At 38.4% G+C, this 18637-nt stretch overlaps 1 protein-coding gene and 1 pseudogene across 1 annotated transcript; both read left to right on the forward strand.

Annotated features, from left to right (window-relative positions):
• Window positions 1-251: 251 nt before the first annotated feature.
• Window positions 252-14847, forward strand: LOC111319588 (uncharacterized). Its single transcript, XM_088750790.1, has 21 exons — window positions 252-362; window positions 2546-2584; window positions 3492-3587; window positions 4903-6537; window positions 6704-7116; window positions 7213-7272; window positions 7808-8015; window positions 8758-8862; window positions 9218-9305; window positions 9602-9692; window positions 9787-9836; window positions 10970-11096; window positions 11186-11289; window positions 11549-11651; window positions 11756-11906; window positions 12017-12098; window positions 12562-12628; window positions 12755-12837; window positions 12994-13114; window positions 13601-13642; window positions 13746-14847. Exons 3-21 carry the CDS (start codon window positions 3515-3517, stop codon window positions 13911-13913), a joined length of 3771 nt encoding a protein of 1256 aa, XP_088606916.1. The 5' UTR covers window positions 252-362; window positions 2546-2584; window positions 3492-3514; the 3' UTR covers window positions 13914-14847.
• LOC148736893 (uncharacterized) lies at window positions 14773-16709 on the forward strand (annotated as a pseudogene).
• The last annotated feature ends 1928 nt before the right edge of the window (window positions 16710-18637 follow it).

Consider the following 18637-nt stretch of genomic DNA (forward strand, 5'->3'; position numbering starts at 1 on the left):
TTTCATTTTGATCATGTTTGTTTTCCCTAAACTTCAAACGGGTGTTAAAAGGAGAAATGCGAGTACATTTTAACCGGAAAGATCTGATGTTAACGATTTGCATAATGGTCAAATTGCCGCATATGCCTACACTCAAAGCAGGTGGCTCCAACTAATCTTTCGAAAAGTTGTGAAAAGATAATTCTCACAAGCCTTTCATACCGAGAAAGAACATTTTGAACGATCTTCAGCGACAGCAAATTTGACTAAAGTTTTTTTTGGTTCAGTTGACAGTTGCTCAACGCATACAGTGGAAAACAAAATGATGATGACCAGAAGCTGCCATTTATGGGGAATTCTCGTGTTATCAACAACTCTCCTGAGTGAGTACGAAAGTTTTTTTCAAAAGATTTATATTCTTTAATATATATCATAAGTATACCCGGATGAGCCGAACCTATGGCTCTCCGAATAGTGTTCGCAAATAACAAAAAAGCAAAACAGATAAAGAAAAATTGAGTGAAACCACCTGATAGCGCTAGAACTAGAATGGTGTTAATTAAACAAGTTTGCCCTTCATCACAGTTGACAAAGGCGACTTCCATTAGGAAGCCAATACAAATGATTTTAAGGGATATGCTTCAAAGAGCTAATTTAGCAATGTATTCCTAAGCTCCAACCTTTTAGTCTAATTTAACTCAGGAGTCTTTCATAAAATATGTAAAGTTTTTGCGCAAATACGCAAATGGTGATGGTATAATTTAAGCCCATTTTAAGCCCATTTTTTCACTTGACATGACATATGAAAATCATATATGTGAGCTGCGGTTAAAGAAACTACTACGAGAACGATCTTCGCAGTTATAAACACTACTTAAGCAGTAGGGCCTGAAAAAAAAAAAAAAAAAAAGAAAATTACCAGGCCTGTGCGTCATTCGAAACCATGACCTTTACGATACCGGTGTAGTACTTTACCAACGAGGAGTCAGCTTTTCAAAACCTCTCATAAATCAACGATTCTAGTAGCTGAACAATTATATCTCTAGTCTTCTTTTAAAATGGTACAACGTAGTTTTTCTATTGCATTTTCAACTTTTATTTTGGTCCTAAGTAGCTACACTGATTTATTTTTTTTATGAATTCAGTCATATAAACAACAGTGGTGAATTCAAGCTGTTTGTCAAAAATATTTTTGATACTCAGGGATAAAAGAGGCGATATGCAGAGATATACTTGGTATTTAGAGATAGCATATTTCTAAACATTTATGTTACACAGCTCAATTATGGGAGCACGGCGTCATTCTTTACTCTAGCTTAGAGAGACCTGCAAAATGGCACAAAAAGAGGATATATTTCTGGGTATACTGATGATGCATAATTCATCGTACTAGACCCCTGGAAAGGAGCGGGCTATCCTTGCAAAAAGTAAATAGATAATTTTTTCAAATTGAGCGGGCATCAAAGGTCCCAGTCTCAGCGTTGATTGGAAATTTTAGTACAATTCTCGCCTTTCTAACTTCATCTGCATCGACATAGAAGAATTCTACCCATACATCAACCTATATATGATTATAACAAACTGGTTCAAGACTTATGGATTAAAATCGAGCTTTTGGCATGAATAATTATGTTCCTTTCGTCGGCGGTGATGTTGTCAAAATCAGATGCGAAGTTGAGTGCCTTGTTTAGAAACATACATTTAGTTCAGTTAGTACCACAAGCATACTCCGAAAAGAATAAATTCATTAGAGTTCCCTAACAGGACTCGAAGATTTTGCCCTCACGACGGCCTCTGGACAAAAATAAGGACGGGGAAAGAGATAAAAACCTTTGAAGTTCTCATCTTCCTGTATTACGAGGACGTAATTTGGGAAATCGGTCTATTATTATTAATGAGCTCAGTATAGATAACTCATGATAGCTATAAGCCCAATTTAAGCCCAGTAGATTTTTAAGGTGAAACTCTTACGCAGCCATGTAAATAAAGGTTTATTTCAAACCTGTTGAATTAAATCAAAGATATGGATTCTGCGGAATGATGAAAATAAACGCATGCGTACTGGACAACTTATCTAAACTACATTTCGAAAAACCTCACAAATTGAGGACCCTGCGAGAAGACGAAATGTTATTCTCCTTTCTCTCTTCTATCTGAATTCTCAGCTTTTATTTCTTTGTTGATTTATCAACCTCCTGTCGTTGTGCAAATGACAGTTGAAGAATTGACACTGTTAAGCAGAAAAAATTGTACCTCTCTAGTAGTGGTGACCTTACTGTAAAACTTCTCACGGTAACTTTTAGAATTTCGAAGGAAAATCCATTGTAGATAGACTTCACACGCTAATCCCATAGGAGCCGTCTACAAGGCAGTCCCCCTTAAAAAGGAATTTTGTTCATAAATTTCTCGTGAAGGACTTAAAAAAACGCTGAGACGTTTTACTTCCACCTGTCTCAACACGAGAGCTGAAGTTTATTCTGGAAAAAATTGTTGTTTCCCGTGCTATATCTGATTTCTTAAAAAAATAAAAGTGAATAAAGAAACTGATGAATAATTTTTTTTGCAGATGAGTTCAATACGTGAACAGACACACGGGGCTTGCACTGTAAGTATCTCGGAGAGCTCCATACAATTCCCTTTAATAAAATTATAAGGAAGTATGGCATTACGATTCGTCATTGTGAATGAGTTATTAAACATTTATGCAGTGAAGATAAGAAACCCGCTCATACCTTGTAAAGGAAAGCATTAGCCTTTTAGTTTTAGACGATTAAATCAAACAGAGTTTTTTTGACTTACTATGCCCAGTTTTTTTTTTATTGAGGAAAAAATTAGTGTGTATCATTTAGAACAATTTGTGGAGTATGAATAAAAACAGGCATGATTGATGGCTCTGGACCACTTAACCGGTATATGTGCTAACATTAATAAAGGAAAAAAATCTTTATTGATAGTCTCGTTTTGATTGGAGTTATTATCGCGAAGCCTTCTGTTATGCTTACGCTCTGGAAAGACTTAAATCTTTGTAAACTGGCTAAATAAAAAAATAGTAGATGTAGCAATGACCATTGACTAATTTTTGTTTTCATGACTACTAACGAAACTTAATCATATATCTACCCTGAGGCTTCATCATTTAGAAACAAAAAGATTAAGATAACTTTTTGCTCTGTCATTACAAGTCGTATGCAACCCTATGGAGAGAGTTCTAAAATTTTTGATGGAACACTTTATCCGAATGATAATTTCATTTTTATCAGGTATGTTTCACCCAAACTCCAAACGGGTGGTAAAAGGAGAAATGCGAAGACATTTCTAGCGGAAAGATCTGACGTTAATGATTTGCATAATGGTCAATTTGCCGCATATGCCTACACTGAAAGCAGCTGGTTTCAACTAATCTTTCGAAAAGTTGTGAAAAGATAATTCTCACAAGCCTTTCATACCAAGAAATAACATTTTGAAACGTCCTCAGCGACAGCAAATTTGAGTAAACGCTTTCTTTGTTTCAGTTGACAGTTGCTCAACACATACAATGGAAAACAAAATAATGATCACTAGAAGCTGCCAATTATGGGGAATGCTCGTGTTATCAACAACTCTCCTGAGTGAGTACGAAAGCTGTTTTCAAAAGATTTATACTCTTCAGTATATATCATAAGTATACCCGGAAAATTCGATCCTATGGATTTCCGAATAGTATTTGCAAATAAAAAAATTAAAAATAGTTTTAAAAATCGGGCGAAACCACCTGAGAGCGCTATAACTTATAGTGGTGTTAAATTAGACAAGTTTGCCCTTCATTACAGCTGACAACATCGACTTACATTACGAGGCCAAGACAAATTATTTTAAAGGATATGCTTCAAGGAGCTAATTTGCCAATGTATTTTTAATATAAGCTCCAGCCTTTAAGTCTAATTTAACTCAGGAGTCTTTCATAAAAATATAAAGTTTTTGAACAAATACCCAAATGATGATGGTAAAATTTAAGCCCGATTTTTCACTTCAAATGACATGCAAATTCTTGAAAAAATAAATAAATACTTAACGTTTGTGAACATATGAAAATCCAATATGTGAACTGCGGTGAAAAAAATTAGTACGAGAACGATCTTCGCAGTTATGAACACTACTTAAGCAGTAGGGCCTGAAAAAAATTCAGGCCTGCACGGGACTCGAACCCAAGACCTCTGCGATACCGGTGTAATGCTTTACCAACGAGGAGTCAGCATTTCAAAACCTCTCATAAATTAACGATTCTAGTAGCTTAACAACTACTCTGTAGTCTTCTTTTAAAATGGTTCGGCGTATGTTTTCCATTCCATTTACAATTTTTATATAGGTCTTAAGTATCTACATTGATTTATTTACTTATGAATTCAGTCCAATAAACAATAGCGGTCAATTCAAAGCCGTTTTTCAGAAATATCTTTGAGTGTGTTGAGTTAGAAAGATAGGAAGACTACGTTTTCATCCCCACAGGCCTGTTTCGTGATTGCTCACTCATCAGGGAATCTTTGATAAGAATAATTATAACCATCGCTTGTATACTACACAAATTTGTACAAGAGGCGTGGCGGTAGAATTAACTACGCATGCACAGTAACGATTCGTTTCTGTGGCGACATGAGGACACGAGTTCATTACGTTCACTGAGTGATGATAATTCAGGTCGGCAACGATACCACACAACAAAACGTCTAAGAAGATGTAGTACTATATGTTTATGTGTTCACTTTGCTGCAATGGTGAATTCCATGAAAACTATGCGCCTGTTTTATTGAACAATTGCCTAAATCTTTTAATTTTATCAGCAAAAGTCTTGCCTGACTTTTCTTCTTGTCATAGTTTATGTCATGACTGGTAATCATCATCAGTCTTACTTTATTTATTTTTTATTTATTTATTTATTTTTTTCAGGCCTTGGGCTGGGCGATGATGCATGCAAACAAAATATATGTACAACGGATTGTCATAAAAATAATAATAATAATGCTCTTTGCAATCCACTTCAGTGTATCAGTGGTAATAATTCTTGTTTTATGAAATGCAAGACGAGTGGGTGCAAACAGAAATGCAACAATGCAGTTCAGTTATGCGAGATGGATCTGGAATGCAACGGAGGGGACTGTGAACAAACTTGCGATGCTAAAACATGCAAACTGAACTGCAACGGGGGAAAGTGCAAAAAACAGGAATGCTCTGCTGGAGTCAAAATATGTGAAATGGGTCTAGATTGCAAAGAAGGGGATTGTGAACAAACCTGCGGTGCTGAAAAATGCAATCTAACCTGCAGTGGGGGAAAGTGTAAATTACAAAAGTGTCATGATGAAGGAGAATTATGTGCAATGGATCTGGAATGTAGCGCAGGGGACTGTGAACAAACTTGCGATGCTAAAACATGTAAACTGAACTGCAACGGGGGAAAGTGCAAAAAACAGGAATGCTCTGCTAAAGTCAAAATATGTGAAATGGGTCTAGATTGCAAAGAAGGGGATTGTAAACAAACCTGCGGTGCTGAAAAATGTAATCTAACCTGCAGTGGGGGAAAGTGTAAATTACAAAAGTGTCCTGATGAAGGAGAATTTTGTGCAATGGATCTGGAATGTAGCGTAGGGGATTGTGAACAAACTTGTGATACTAAGACATGTAAACTGAACTGCAGTGGGGGAAAGTGCAAAAAACAGGAATGCTCTGATGAAGTAGAAATATGTGAAATGGGTCTAGATTGCAGGGAAGGGGATTGTGAACAAACTTGCGGCGCTGAAAACTGCAATCTGACCTGCAGTGGGGGAAAGTGTAAGTTACAAAAGTGTCATGATGAAGGAGAATCATGTGCAATGGATCTGGAATGTAGCGCAGGGGAGTGTGAACAAACTTGCGATGCTGAAACATGTAAACTAAACTGCAGCGGGGGAAAGTGCAAAAAACAGGAATGCTCTGATGATGTAAACATATGTGAAATGGGTCTAGATTGCAAAGAAGGGGAGTGTGAACAATCTTGTAGCGCTGAGAAATGCAATCTGACCTGCAGTGGAGGAAAGTGTAAATTACAGAAGTGTCAAGAAGAAAGAGAGTCATGCGCAATGGATCTGGAATGTGGCGAAGGGGATTGCGAACAGACTTGTGATGCTAAAACATGTAAACTAAGCTGCAGCGGGGGAAAGTGCAGTAAACAGCATTGCAGCAATAAAGTAAAAGTGTGCAGCATGCATTGTAGCGCTATCGATTGTACACAAACGTGCGACAGTCCCACATGCCACATAGTAAGAAGCTGGCCTAACAATTCTCAGGGTGGGGTCATATGTTCTGGGAATGGTAGATGCTGTGGAAGTCTCATGCCTAATTACCACTCATTACCTTTCACGAAGGGAGTCTATCATACCCTCTGTGACTGGGGTAAACACTGCAGGTGCACTAAATGTCTAAATGGCTTCTGTAGCACTTCAGATCTATACAGCTCGAATATCATCACACCTGCCTTTTCTACAACAGATCAAGTTTTCTCAACTGAAATTCAAACAGTACAACGAACACGAAACTCCTATACTTCTTGTGAGTAAAATCAAATAAGTGAATTCTAAATAGAAATTTTTTTTACGTTGGAGTGTTCGCGGCTCTTATGCACTTTTTTAATGGTTCATAAACTTATGCCTTACGATAACTTTCCAATTTTGGTTTTAATTTCATTTTGATAATTTGCTTTTTCCTCAACATTCAGTTGTTTTGCAATCATCGTCGTCGTCACTGTTACCATTACTTTTACCATCACCATTACTATCGTCTTCAGCATCGTCATTAGGTGTAGAAGCATCAGAAACGGCAGAATCGGAATCAACCTCATCATCAGAGTCAGCCCAATCAGAATTAGTATCAAAAAAATCATCAGTATCTTTATCATCACCATCTTTGTTGCTAGCAGCAGCAGTATCGTCATTAGGTGTAGAAGCGTCAGAAACTGCAGAATTAAAATTTAACCCATCATCAGAGTCAGTATCAATAAAATTATCAGTTTCTTTGTCATCAACATTATCATCGCAAGCAGCAGCATCGTTATTTCCGTCACCATCGTCGTCTCCGCCATCATTAACTTGGAATATTCCGTCATTGACATTGGAAGCACTGAAGAATTTGGTAGGCACATGAGTATTGTAATTCCTCTTTCTCTTCGTAATTATAATTACCATAGCCTCTGCCAATCGCCAACGTTCTTGTGTTTCTTCACGACAGGCAAATGATTCTATTTCTAAACTCACTGAAATAGATATCAAGAGAAACAATTCTTTGAAGGTATGATTGCACGTATTGCTCATCTGTCACATGACTCATATAATATTTAGATATTAAATATGCAATAGCTTCAAAAATGACGTCTCCAACTGAACGCAGCAATTCGTAAGCTTCAAAGGTCTTTTAAACATGGACTGAAGCATACATTTTATTTCAATGTATCCCTGTCTAAATTTTTTTTTTTTTTTTTTAATGAAAATTGAAATAAAATGTAGACAGGGATACGTCTTCTGAAGAAGAGCAGCTCTTTCACTTCAATACAATTATGATGGTGACTAATTTCGATCTTGATCTGTCAAAAAGCCTTTTTATTTCTTAAAAGAGAGCCAACGGGACTGCGAGTCTCCACTAAAAGCCATTCATTACTTGCCAACAATTACACTATCAATACAAGCCAGGAGTAGTCCTCATTACCAATATTATTACCGTCGTCAAAGCTTTAATCTGTAACGTCAAGCTGATTTTGTTGAGGTAAATATTTTGCCAAGTACCTCAATTCATAGTAACATAAATAACGGTATTTTTGTTCTCACAGGAGGCTGTGCGTGTATTTCAAAACTTCACCGATAACCTTCTGAACATCACGAAACCCCATGCAGGCCAACTGAGTAATAAAGAAGAAAAAACAAAAATAGGATCCATATTTGAGGTGGCAGTCGCCTTCGAGGAATTTGCTCTTAATTATGGTAAATACCATCTGAGTGGAACGAATCCATCTGCAAAGATCACTAGTCAAAACATGGGTGAGTTGAAATATTCAGAGACTTTATGATTGATTAACTAGTGACTGACTAACTGACCTATCGACTAATTGAATGCTCTGTCTACTGCCTGGGCAAAAGAAATACATACAAATGGAAGCCGTAAGAACACAGTAAGTTAGCCTGTTTCTCATCTCAAAAGTTAGTTCAATTAGGTGCATCGAAGAAAGTGCTCGATTAATTATTTGGTTTTGCTCGTGCTGTTTGTTTCTCTATTTTTAACATTTCAGAACAACAGTATATATTAAATTTGGGTGAGATAAACCAGGATCGCGTTTAAGTTTTTGTAATGTAATGCTTTCCAGATCTTAGATCACGCCTCTACGAGTTTCCAACTCAAGATAAAAGAATCTATTCACATTGAAAGAGAACAACCTTTGAATCAACAATTACATCATGTAAATCTAAAGCTATCCTTGTAATTTTCACATTGTCACGTTTTCTGTTGTTACTAGCTTAATTAGCCTGTACTTATAAACTCAACTTGTAACGCTTTGTTAATCAACTGAAGATGACAGAGGTTTCTGTCGAAACATATCTTTTAAACTAAAAATTTTTGTCGTTTTCTTTAAATTTATGTGCGTACAAAATAAAAAAAATATTAAAAAGTGTTAATAATGATAATAATAATAATAATAATAATAAAACTTCCACATATGCTAATGTTATCTCACAATTCCAATCATCATCTAACATTTAGGCTTCTCCTTCTTCCTTCTTACAGTTGTGGCCATTCAAAAAGGTTATCGCCATGGGACTGACTTCTTCCTCAAGGAGGATGAATGGCAAGCTAGTATTAATATTTCTGCAAAAGATTTTGCTGAGAATGGTTTGTGCTAACCAAATTTTTAACTCTAAATTATACAATATCTTGTTTTGGATTTTGCTCCATTATTTATTCTTTTACGGTTAATTAACAAGCACAATTTAACTGAAAATGATGACATAGCTAAGAAAATACTAACGTCCAGATAAGTCGAAACCCATCGTTAATTGCACTGTTAAACCCACATAAAGTTCGAGTTTAATTACCTAGTTGAGACGTTGGAGGAAAACTTGAAAAATGTGTAAATCACTTGCGTCTGGCTCGTGGCGGATTTGGAGTACGTGTAAAGCTGGACTGATGTCATGGTATGGGGTTATACAGAGGACATTTTAACACAGGCTAATTTTTCTGTTTTTAGGGTCAGTGGTTGTTGGGTGTGTGTACAAAGATCTCCATGAATTACTGCTGAGAAACAAATCCATCCGGAAAGAAACTGATGGTCCAAGGTGACATTAAAAGATAAAATAATCAAAAATTAGTTCGTGCCTAACGTGTTTATATTGAATGGACCGCGTTTTTGAGTGCGTCTGAGGACAATTTCCAATGGTCAGGTTGCTCTTTAAACTCTCAAAAAACACGAAAAGAACCCCCCTTTTATCCACATATTTTAGAAAACGGAGTTCTCCAATACAAAGTTAAGGGGTACCACAATGCATTGCCATGAAGCTTTACAGCATACTGAGGTACGGTTACTGTAATAGCAACATGAGTAATTTTTAGAAGGATTTAATTTTATTTACAGGTACGTAAACACTAAGATAGTGACAGCAGCTATGAATCCCAAGCCCGAACAACTACGGCAAGATGTCATCTTGAGGTTTAAAAACCTGGAGGTAGCAGTATGAACATCGAAAGATAATTTCAGATCGTCTGTGTTGTGTTGGTTGGCTTTTAAGAGAATAACGTAATATAAAAATATTTTTATAGGTTGTTGACAAAATAAAGCATTGCGCGTTTTGGAGTGGCTTCAAAATAAGGTAAAGCATTTATATGATTTACGATTGGTTGAAAGAGCATATATCATCGGAATTTAAAGCTCGTAGCTAAAGTTTTCGCATTATCTACCAATTTGTATGATGACCGAGAATTACTACTGCGTTTCCCCCTACACTTCTCTCGTGCTCTAGCCGCTTCCTGCTTGCTTTACAATGGGACAGAGCACAGCCAAGGCTTCTTTATCTGTTGAATAAATTCATTTCCTTAACATGCTTTAAGATCATATATTTCTTCAGTCCAAAGTTGAGTGTAGGAATTGGAAATTATCACTCGAAGAATCTTTCGCAATGTAATTTTATCCCGGTTAGCTCAATTGGTAGAACGCCGGACTGTTATGCGGGAGGTCGTGAGTTCAAATCCGGCCTGACCAACACTCTGGGTCTTTAAATAACTGAGAAGAAAGTGCTGCCTTTGTAATGATATCTGCAAATTGTTAGTCTTTCTGGTCTTCTCGGATAGGATAAATAGAGGTCCCGTCTCACAAGCCCTTGTATGTGATAAGAAGTTTTGTGGGACGTTAAAGAATCAACACACTGTTCGAAAAGAGTAGGGCACGTAGTGCCCGGTGTTGTTGTCTATCTTTGTGTAGCGTCTATGAAATTGATGCAGGGTACTGCGCCTTTCAATATTGTGTAGAAAAGGCGCAATATAAATAAAGAATTCATTCACGAATTCATGATGTCAGATTGCATTGTCGGTGACGATTCTTGACGTTTTGATAATCTGAGGTGAAGTCTGAGCGATCAATTCTCTTGACCTGGGCTAGAATTGTAATCGACTTAAACTTTTTATCTGGTTAAGGTGGTTACCATATTCTTGCTGTCATTGAGCTTAACGCTTTTACTGCCACAGAGTTTCAGGGGGAACACTTCCGGAAGCTTTATACGTTGTTGTTTGTTTGTTTCTGTTACCAACGCTATCTTTATTTGGAATACACGTTTCTTCTTGTCTTCCTCCAAGATATACCTTTTTGTTAGTTAGTATCACCGAAAAGATATTGATGGTTTTTTTCTCTGAAATACCAAAACAAAGGCAGTGAAAACCGTAATTGATGTTCGAAACCTTGATTTTTTTGTATAAGATCATCATTCTCATTTGTAACATAATTTTTTAGTCCAGACGGGTTTTCAGAGAAGGGTTGTTATGTGGATCCATCGAATAGCAATTCCGAAGAGACAGTTTGCAGCTGCAGTCATTTGACTCATTTTGCTGTGTTGGTGGACTTCAGCGGTGGCACAAAGGTAATCTTTTTCTTAAGTTATTTTCAAGTAATAGGTCCGTGTGGTCAATTAATGTATCGTCCTCTTTTTTATGTTTATTTGCGCCACAGCTCTCCACCAAGGACATAACTATTCTGGAGATCATCACGTACGTAGGATTGAGCCTTTCTATTATCGGAATGCTATGGACAATAACTCTGTATTTTTTCCTCACGTAAGTATTGTAATCAAAAGATCGGGAAAATACATTAATAGATACATTTTTTCACGCCGACTACGATTGGAAAGGCCTAGGTGTTAATTAGAAACTAAATCTGCACAACAGGTTGTGGGCGTCTCTCGTTATCATTGACTGTTCAAGCTCACCTGAGTACTGTAACTAATCTCTCTTGCTTCCTTCCACGTGGTTTTGTTTTGTTTTGTTTTCTTTGTTTTTGTTTTTTGGTGCTGTATATTACTTTTTATTTTACCAGAGATGTCCGTCAACCTCTGTCTCAAATACGCTTAAGCCTTGCCGTGGCTTTAGGAGCTGGACAAATAATATTTCTTACCGGAATAAATGCCACAGAAAACAAGGTGGGCAGCTTTTCTGTTTTGTAGAATATATTCAAAGATAATATAATCAAACAAAACATGAAAATAACGACATATGTTGCTGTTTTCGTTTCCTCTTTGTGTAGGGTGTGTGTGTCACAGTAGCAGCTCTTATGCAGTATTTCCTGATGGCTGCTTTCTGTTGGATGCTGGTCGAGGGAATTTATCTCTACCTGTTTGTTGTAAAAGTTTATAACATCAACACCAAGATGCACATGTATCACGTCATGTCATGGGGTACTTTCTTTTTACGGCTAAACTTACCTGATACATTCACTGTTGTAAATTATGTTTTTAAATATATGAATCATTTTAAATCACTTTTTTGCTGTAAAATTGTGCAATAGGTTTGCCCCTGGTTATGGTGGCCATTTCACTGTGTATCGCTGCTGGGAAAGAAGGGATACAAAGCTATACCAGTGACAAATTGTAAGAGGCGCACCTTTCTTTCTCTTTTTACCTTGTATTTCTTCTCTTACATTGTTAATTTTGTTTCCTGAAGTTTTGGCTCTTTTTATTAATTTGCTTTGGTATCCTTACTAACTATTCTCAAACCCCTTCTCAAAAGGATGTCAGTATTGTCAATTTTTCCAGATACTCTGACCAAGGGTGGTCAGAGAAGAGGAAGAGAAATTAAAATGACCAATCTTCCAAACACTTTTAATCAAATTATTATTTAGTCCATATATTTATTTTTTGTCACATTCCCTTTTTTCTCCATAATCTTCCCTTTTCTCTCCATAATCTTCCCTTCCGATCGTTACCCTATTCTTATCATCACATAATCATAAAAATGCAATATCATTTTGTAGATTCTTAAGAACTGCAGTTCGTATGTTCACATTTTTAATTTTACCTTAATTTTATTTCAATTTTCCTTTCTTCATTTTAGTTGTTGGATGTCTTCAGAGAATAACCTGATTTGGATATTTGTCACATTCGTAATTACAATTGAAGTGGTAAGTTTCTGATACGGGTTATTAATTTTTCTCTTTATATCATCGTCGGTGATTTTAGTATATGACTTGAAATGTGCAACACCCATACCCTAATGCAAAAATTTTCAATAATTTTCTCGCTTCAAGATCAACTTGGTGATACTCGTACGAGTCATTAAGGAGATGAACAGTATGCAGCCAACAGGAGACAAGCAAAGTCAACAAATACGGTGAGATGGAGCTTTTATATTGAACAGAACTGTTTTGATGTAATTTTGATAGTTTACGTCTAGCTGCCTCAAGGTTTTGTTGAAATTGATCTGGTTACCACAAATGTTTCTAGCGGTGATATGCATTCTATTAACCCGCATGTTTTCGTCCCTCAGAATTGGCATTAGAGTATGCGTGGTGATGATTCCCCTTCTGGGTGTCACGTGGCTATTTGGTCTTTTGTCGCCATTACACATAGCTTTTTCCTACATTTTTAACATCCTCAACTCTACACAGGTCAGTATTAAATATTATAATTTCATAATTTTATACATGAACCTATCCATTTTCAATGCCTAGATCACTTTATACTATAGTGAACATAGTACGCATCGTCTGATTGGTCAATTCCGTTTGCAAGCGGATGGTTAATAAAGTTATAGAGTTTGGCTTGGGATTTATGAGCTTTCCTCGCGTTGTGACAACATCCCGTACGGCTCTTTTCACGTTTATTAGGGCCCGGGAAATGCGTTCTATCGCTTAGCTATAACCAAACATTTTACTGTGATAATATGAAACTTGTAATTTTGAACCAGACAGAACAGAATTAAATTAAAGTTAAAAAAAGAAAGCGATTCCCCTGTTTATGAGATTCTCACGACTCCAGAAGTAATTTAATTTCTTTGGTTTTTTTGAGACCTATGGAAATAAAACTTTAATGCACTTATCTCCGGTCATATCACAAATCACAATTTATCTGAAAAACAATTTTTTTTGTTCAAGGGTTTCCTCATTTTCGTTCTTCACTGTTTGCGAAACAGCCAGGTAAGTTAACTTGAAAAATCACACATATGGTGTAGAGAATGTGGTTTTCAAACTTGAATATGCATTGGAATTTCTTTTTCTTACTTTACATGTCTATCTGCAGATTCGAGAGCGATTCAAAAGAAAGGTGAACACCATTTTTGCATCTACAAACAGTGGAAACTCCACAAAGAAGAGCTCACAGATTAATCCAGGCGATGTTGGTGATATGTGGGTAGCTGAATTGCAGTCTTGCAATGATTTTGAGCTCAGTGAAAAACCCTCAACTTGAAAGAATAGATTCGACAGAGCGAGTACAAAAGTCAACTGTCTCACTGTTTTATACAATCATTCTGAGCACGGTAGTTAATCTATAGCGATTATTTATTTTCGATCTGTTAATAAGATGTCGGTAGTTGCGACTGCACCATTAGCTGAGTAAATAAATCGTTAATAAGATGTTAGTCACTTCTGATATCTGGATCAAGGAATCTAATTCGATGATAAGGTAACTTGCCAAAGTCGGTAGCCTTTAACGGTTTTTTTTTTTCAGCTAAGTGCAAGAAAGGTAATTTTTTTCAATTAAAAGTATGTAATTTTTTTACTATCGTAATAATATGGGAAACTTCGCCTTAGTTGCGAGCTAAATTGTTCGTGAGTAACTGGTTTAGAGGCTGGCTGTTGATCAAGGTTAGAATTCTTCACGGTCTGTCCTTCACATATTAGTGTATCTGTTCCTCTTATGATTGCCCCAGACTTTTTAGTTGGAATGTGGCGGAAATTCACATGACGTATCATGTCGAGGCTGATTACGTCTTCAAACAGTGCTCTGTTTAACTTTGATTATGATACGTATTTTATTGTCTCGTCTTTGAATTCTATTATGCCCTTTTTTTATAACTAATTTTTCACGATGGTGTCACCTTTTGTTAATTTTTGAGGAGTTAAACTCCCTGTAAAATACCAAAAACTATTTGCTTTTGTAAGAATAGTAGTTACAGCTGACTAGTAAATTTATTCACGAATAAATGAATGAATAAATAAACGAATGAAATAATTGCCAAAAAAAAAAAAACACAAAAAAGGGACAGTTCTCTGAATGATCAGTTCCATCGCTCAAACGTAGTACTGTTGCCCGTCACACGTCACGCATGTTAGCCGTCAGTCTTGGCAGGCTTGTTTTGATCTTCTGTTTTCAGTTCGCCATTAAACTACACGTGCTTTTATTTTCGTTGTCTGCTGTCTCTGTTCACGGGTTATTACATGGTGTTAGGAAAGGCGTAACTCTCGCCTTCGTTCGACTATCTCAACCTCACTTGTTTTACGTGTTTTTTTCTTCGGGTTGGTGTCCAATTCGTTCACCTCTCATCATCATCGGAAAGGACAGACCGGTCTTTGATGCGACGTCTGATGATCGTCAACGTGTGTTCAAGTTTTTTTATACCGAACTTTCGCGACTTTTGTATTATGGAAGACTACGTGGATCCTAATAAACTTGTTGACAGCAATGAGTATTGGATTGCTGCGAGGCAGCCAAAAGTTATGGCTGCTCTTAGACGAGCGTTTCCCCCAGCAGAACGAGACCTCTTGACCGTTACCATCGATGCTCGAATTGCAGATGGGGACAAAGGGCATCCTGCGAGATGGTTGACCCAGCTTTCAGAACACTACGTCGGCGAAGAACCTATTATTCAAAGTACTCATAACTTTCTTCGTTTACTCAAACAGGAACTGGGTATGAGCGTTCAAGCCTGGCACACGCTCGTTCACCTCGAGTATCAGAAATGCAGTTTCTCCACACAAGTAGATGATCGCCATCAAAGAGATATTTTCATCATTGGTCTAAACGAAACTTTAATTAAAATTTGCAGTGATGTCATTTCTCGAGAAGACATGTCAACACTCACTTTCACTCAAGTAATCTCTAAGGCTCGTGATTTTGAGGCTGGACTCAACACGGAATCCGCTATCACCAAACACCAGCTGGAAGAAACGGTCCATAAAGTCGCCTCTGCTGGCAATAAGACACCACATCGCTTACCCCGACGTCAACCCCATGTTCAGCCTGGCGTGATTTCCTCCTCATCTTGTCAATGGTGTGGAAAGGCTACGCACTGAGCCAGGCGATACTACCCTGCAGCAAATGCTACTTGCCATCGTTGTGGCAAAAGGAGCCACTGACAGCAAGTTTGTCGCTCCTCCTCTTTAGCGAATACCGTATCAGAATCACTGGACGCCCATCCTGTTAACTCACAATCTGCATGCGTCATCACTCAAGAGGTCCTTCATGTGCACTCCACACCTAAAGGTATATTTGTTAACCTAGACCTAGACTTAGCATCCTCTAGCCCCCACCCACTTCGCTTCTGAGTTGACACCGGATGCTCCTACAACACCATCCATACCAGTTATCTTCAGCAGCTGCCAGAAGCTAAGATCGAGCCTTCCACAGTCCGTCTCCTTGATTATTCCAAGAATGTCATGCCCACACAGGGGCAAACTGCTTTACACTGCACTCATCGTAGCAAATCTTATGACATAGTGGTTCAAGTCATCACAGCTCAGACCTTTTACGCTCCCCTACTAGGTCTCTCTGACAGCACACGGATGGGAATTCTTAAGTATGACGTCGACACTATTCAGAAACTCGAGGCGACCCCAAGTTCTACTTTACCACCTCTTGGTGAGTTGAAATTTAGTTCTATAAATTTAGTCCATCCTTACCTTTTTGAGGGGTCTAGGAGAACTGGGAGAGCCCTATTCATTAACTCTTGACCCTACCGTAAGACCCACTCAAGCCGCACCTCACCGTTATGCTACTCCCAAGATTGCAATCATTAAGGAAGCATTAGACAAACTGGTAGACTCAGGCCAATTGAAGCGTGTGAATGACCCAACCCCTTGGATCTCCAATATGGTGGTTCGTGAGCGTCCAGCCTCAACCACAAAACCTGCCAAAGTCCGTATTTTCCTAGACCCTTCGTAAACCATCAAAAAATCCATTATCAGGCCCCATTCCCACCTTAAAGGAAAACATTGACCGTCTACATCAAGCTAAAGTCTTCTCCCCGTTTGACCTAAAGGACGCTTTCCAAACTATTAGTTTAGCAGACCAATCTTCTCGGCTGACCACAATGCATATTCCCTGGGGCCACTACCGTTGGATTCGTCTCCCCTTCGGAATCAGTTCCGCGCCCGAGGAGTTCCAGCGGAGACTTCACGAATGTTCTGTGTGGGATTGAGTGAATAATTAACATTCCAGATGATATTTGTGTAGTTGGTCGCGGCGCGTCATTAGCCTCGGCTCTGGTTGATCATGACCCTACTGTTTTGGAACTCTTAGAGCGTCTTTCAGAACACAACCTGAGACTCAATCCAGAGAAAGTTAAATTTAAAACAGATGCTTTCCCGTCCATGGGTCATGTCCTCACTTCTGAGGGTCTCAAGCCTAGTGCGTAGATTGTCTCTGTCATCCTTGACATGCCTTGTCCTGAAGACAAAGCTGTTATCCGCCGCTTCATAGGGACAATCAATTACCTCTTCAAGTTCTGTCCTCACCTCAGCGAAATAGTTGGTCCACTACGTGAACTTACTCGCCTCAATCAGGCCTTCCTATGGGCTGACCAGCACACAGAGGCTTTCACTAAAGCAAAAGATTCAGTTACTAAAGCTCCATGTCTTCGTTATTTTGATGTACATTCTCCCGTAGTACTTCAGGTTGATGCTTCCGATTATGGCCTGTGAGCTGCCTTACTCCAGCCAACATCTTCGTCTTCAAACTCAAATGACATCCAATGGCAACCAGTTGCTTTTAGCTCCAGCTCCCTCACTCCCACCGAACAACGTTATGCTTAGATTGAGAAAGAGGCACTAGCTATTGTCCATGGATTCCACAAGTTTGATCAAATTCTTTTTGGCAAGGCTGATATAACTGTCCAGAGTGATCATAAGCCTCTTGAAGCCATTTTTAAGAAACCTCTGGCATCTGCACCACGTCGTCTACAAAGTATGATGCTTTCTCTCCAACGCTACTCGTTTCGTGTAGAGTACCACAGTGGTGTGCCATTACACATAGCTGAAACACTCTCGCGAGCACCTCTGCCTATGACATCTCACAAACAGATGCATGAAGAGTTCGTGTACCGTACTGAAATAAGATTCAACTCTCCCGACCTGTCTGGCTTTCAGGATGCTACCCTACAGGAGATCAGAGCTGCATCAAGCACAGATCCAGAGCTCACGGCTCCTCGCCTTTTCATTGAGTCATGTTGGCCAAATGACAAGGCTGCTGTCCCTGCCCTTGCGCAACCGTACTGGTCCACTCGTCATGAATTAACTAAACACGAGAAGTTGTTTTTCAAACAGGATCGTGTCATCATACCTCTAGCTCCTCGCAGGAAGATTTTTCACAAGCTTCATGCTGCTCATCGAGGAACAGAGTTCACTCTTCGTCATGCACGTAGTTGTGTGTATTGGCCTCGTATAAATGATCAGATCACGGAAATGTGCAAAACCTGCGTTATTTGTGCTCGGTACCCTCATCAGCATGCTCGGGAACCATTAAAACCCTACTCTGTTCCCAACTTACCTTGGCAGCAGGTCTTACAAGATCTTTTTGAGCTCAATGGCTCAGCATATTTAGTTAAAGTGGACCACTATAGTGAATACTATGAACTTGATCAGCTTCCCAGCATTCAGTCTTCAGCTGTTATTCAAGCAACCAAGCAGCATTTTGGACGTCATAGAGTTCCCCGCACTCTTATCACTGACAATGGACCCCAATTCACCTCCGATTTATTCAAGGCATTTGCAATAAACTATGGTTTTAATCATATCACCTCCTCCCCTTATTGGTCCCAATCCAATGGTCGCGCGAAAGCAGCAGTGAAATCAGCTACACATATTTTATTAACCGCTGCTGATGTGGATCTGGCCCTCCTTTCAGTTCGCAACACTTCGCCGGCAGGACACACGTTTTCACCGGCTCAACGATTGTTTGGACGCACTCTTCGATTT

The sequence above is a fragment of the Stylophora pistillata genome, chromosome 2, assembly GCF_964205215.1.
Source record: "Stylophora pistillata chromosome 2, jaStyPist1.2, whole genome shotgun sequence".
NCBI lineage: Eukaryota > Metazoa > Cnidaria > Anthozoa > Scleractinia > Pocilloporidae > Stylophora > Stylophora pistillata.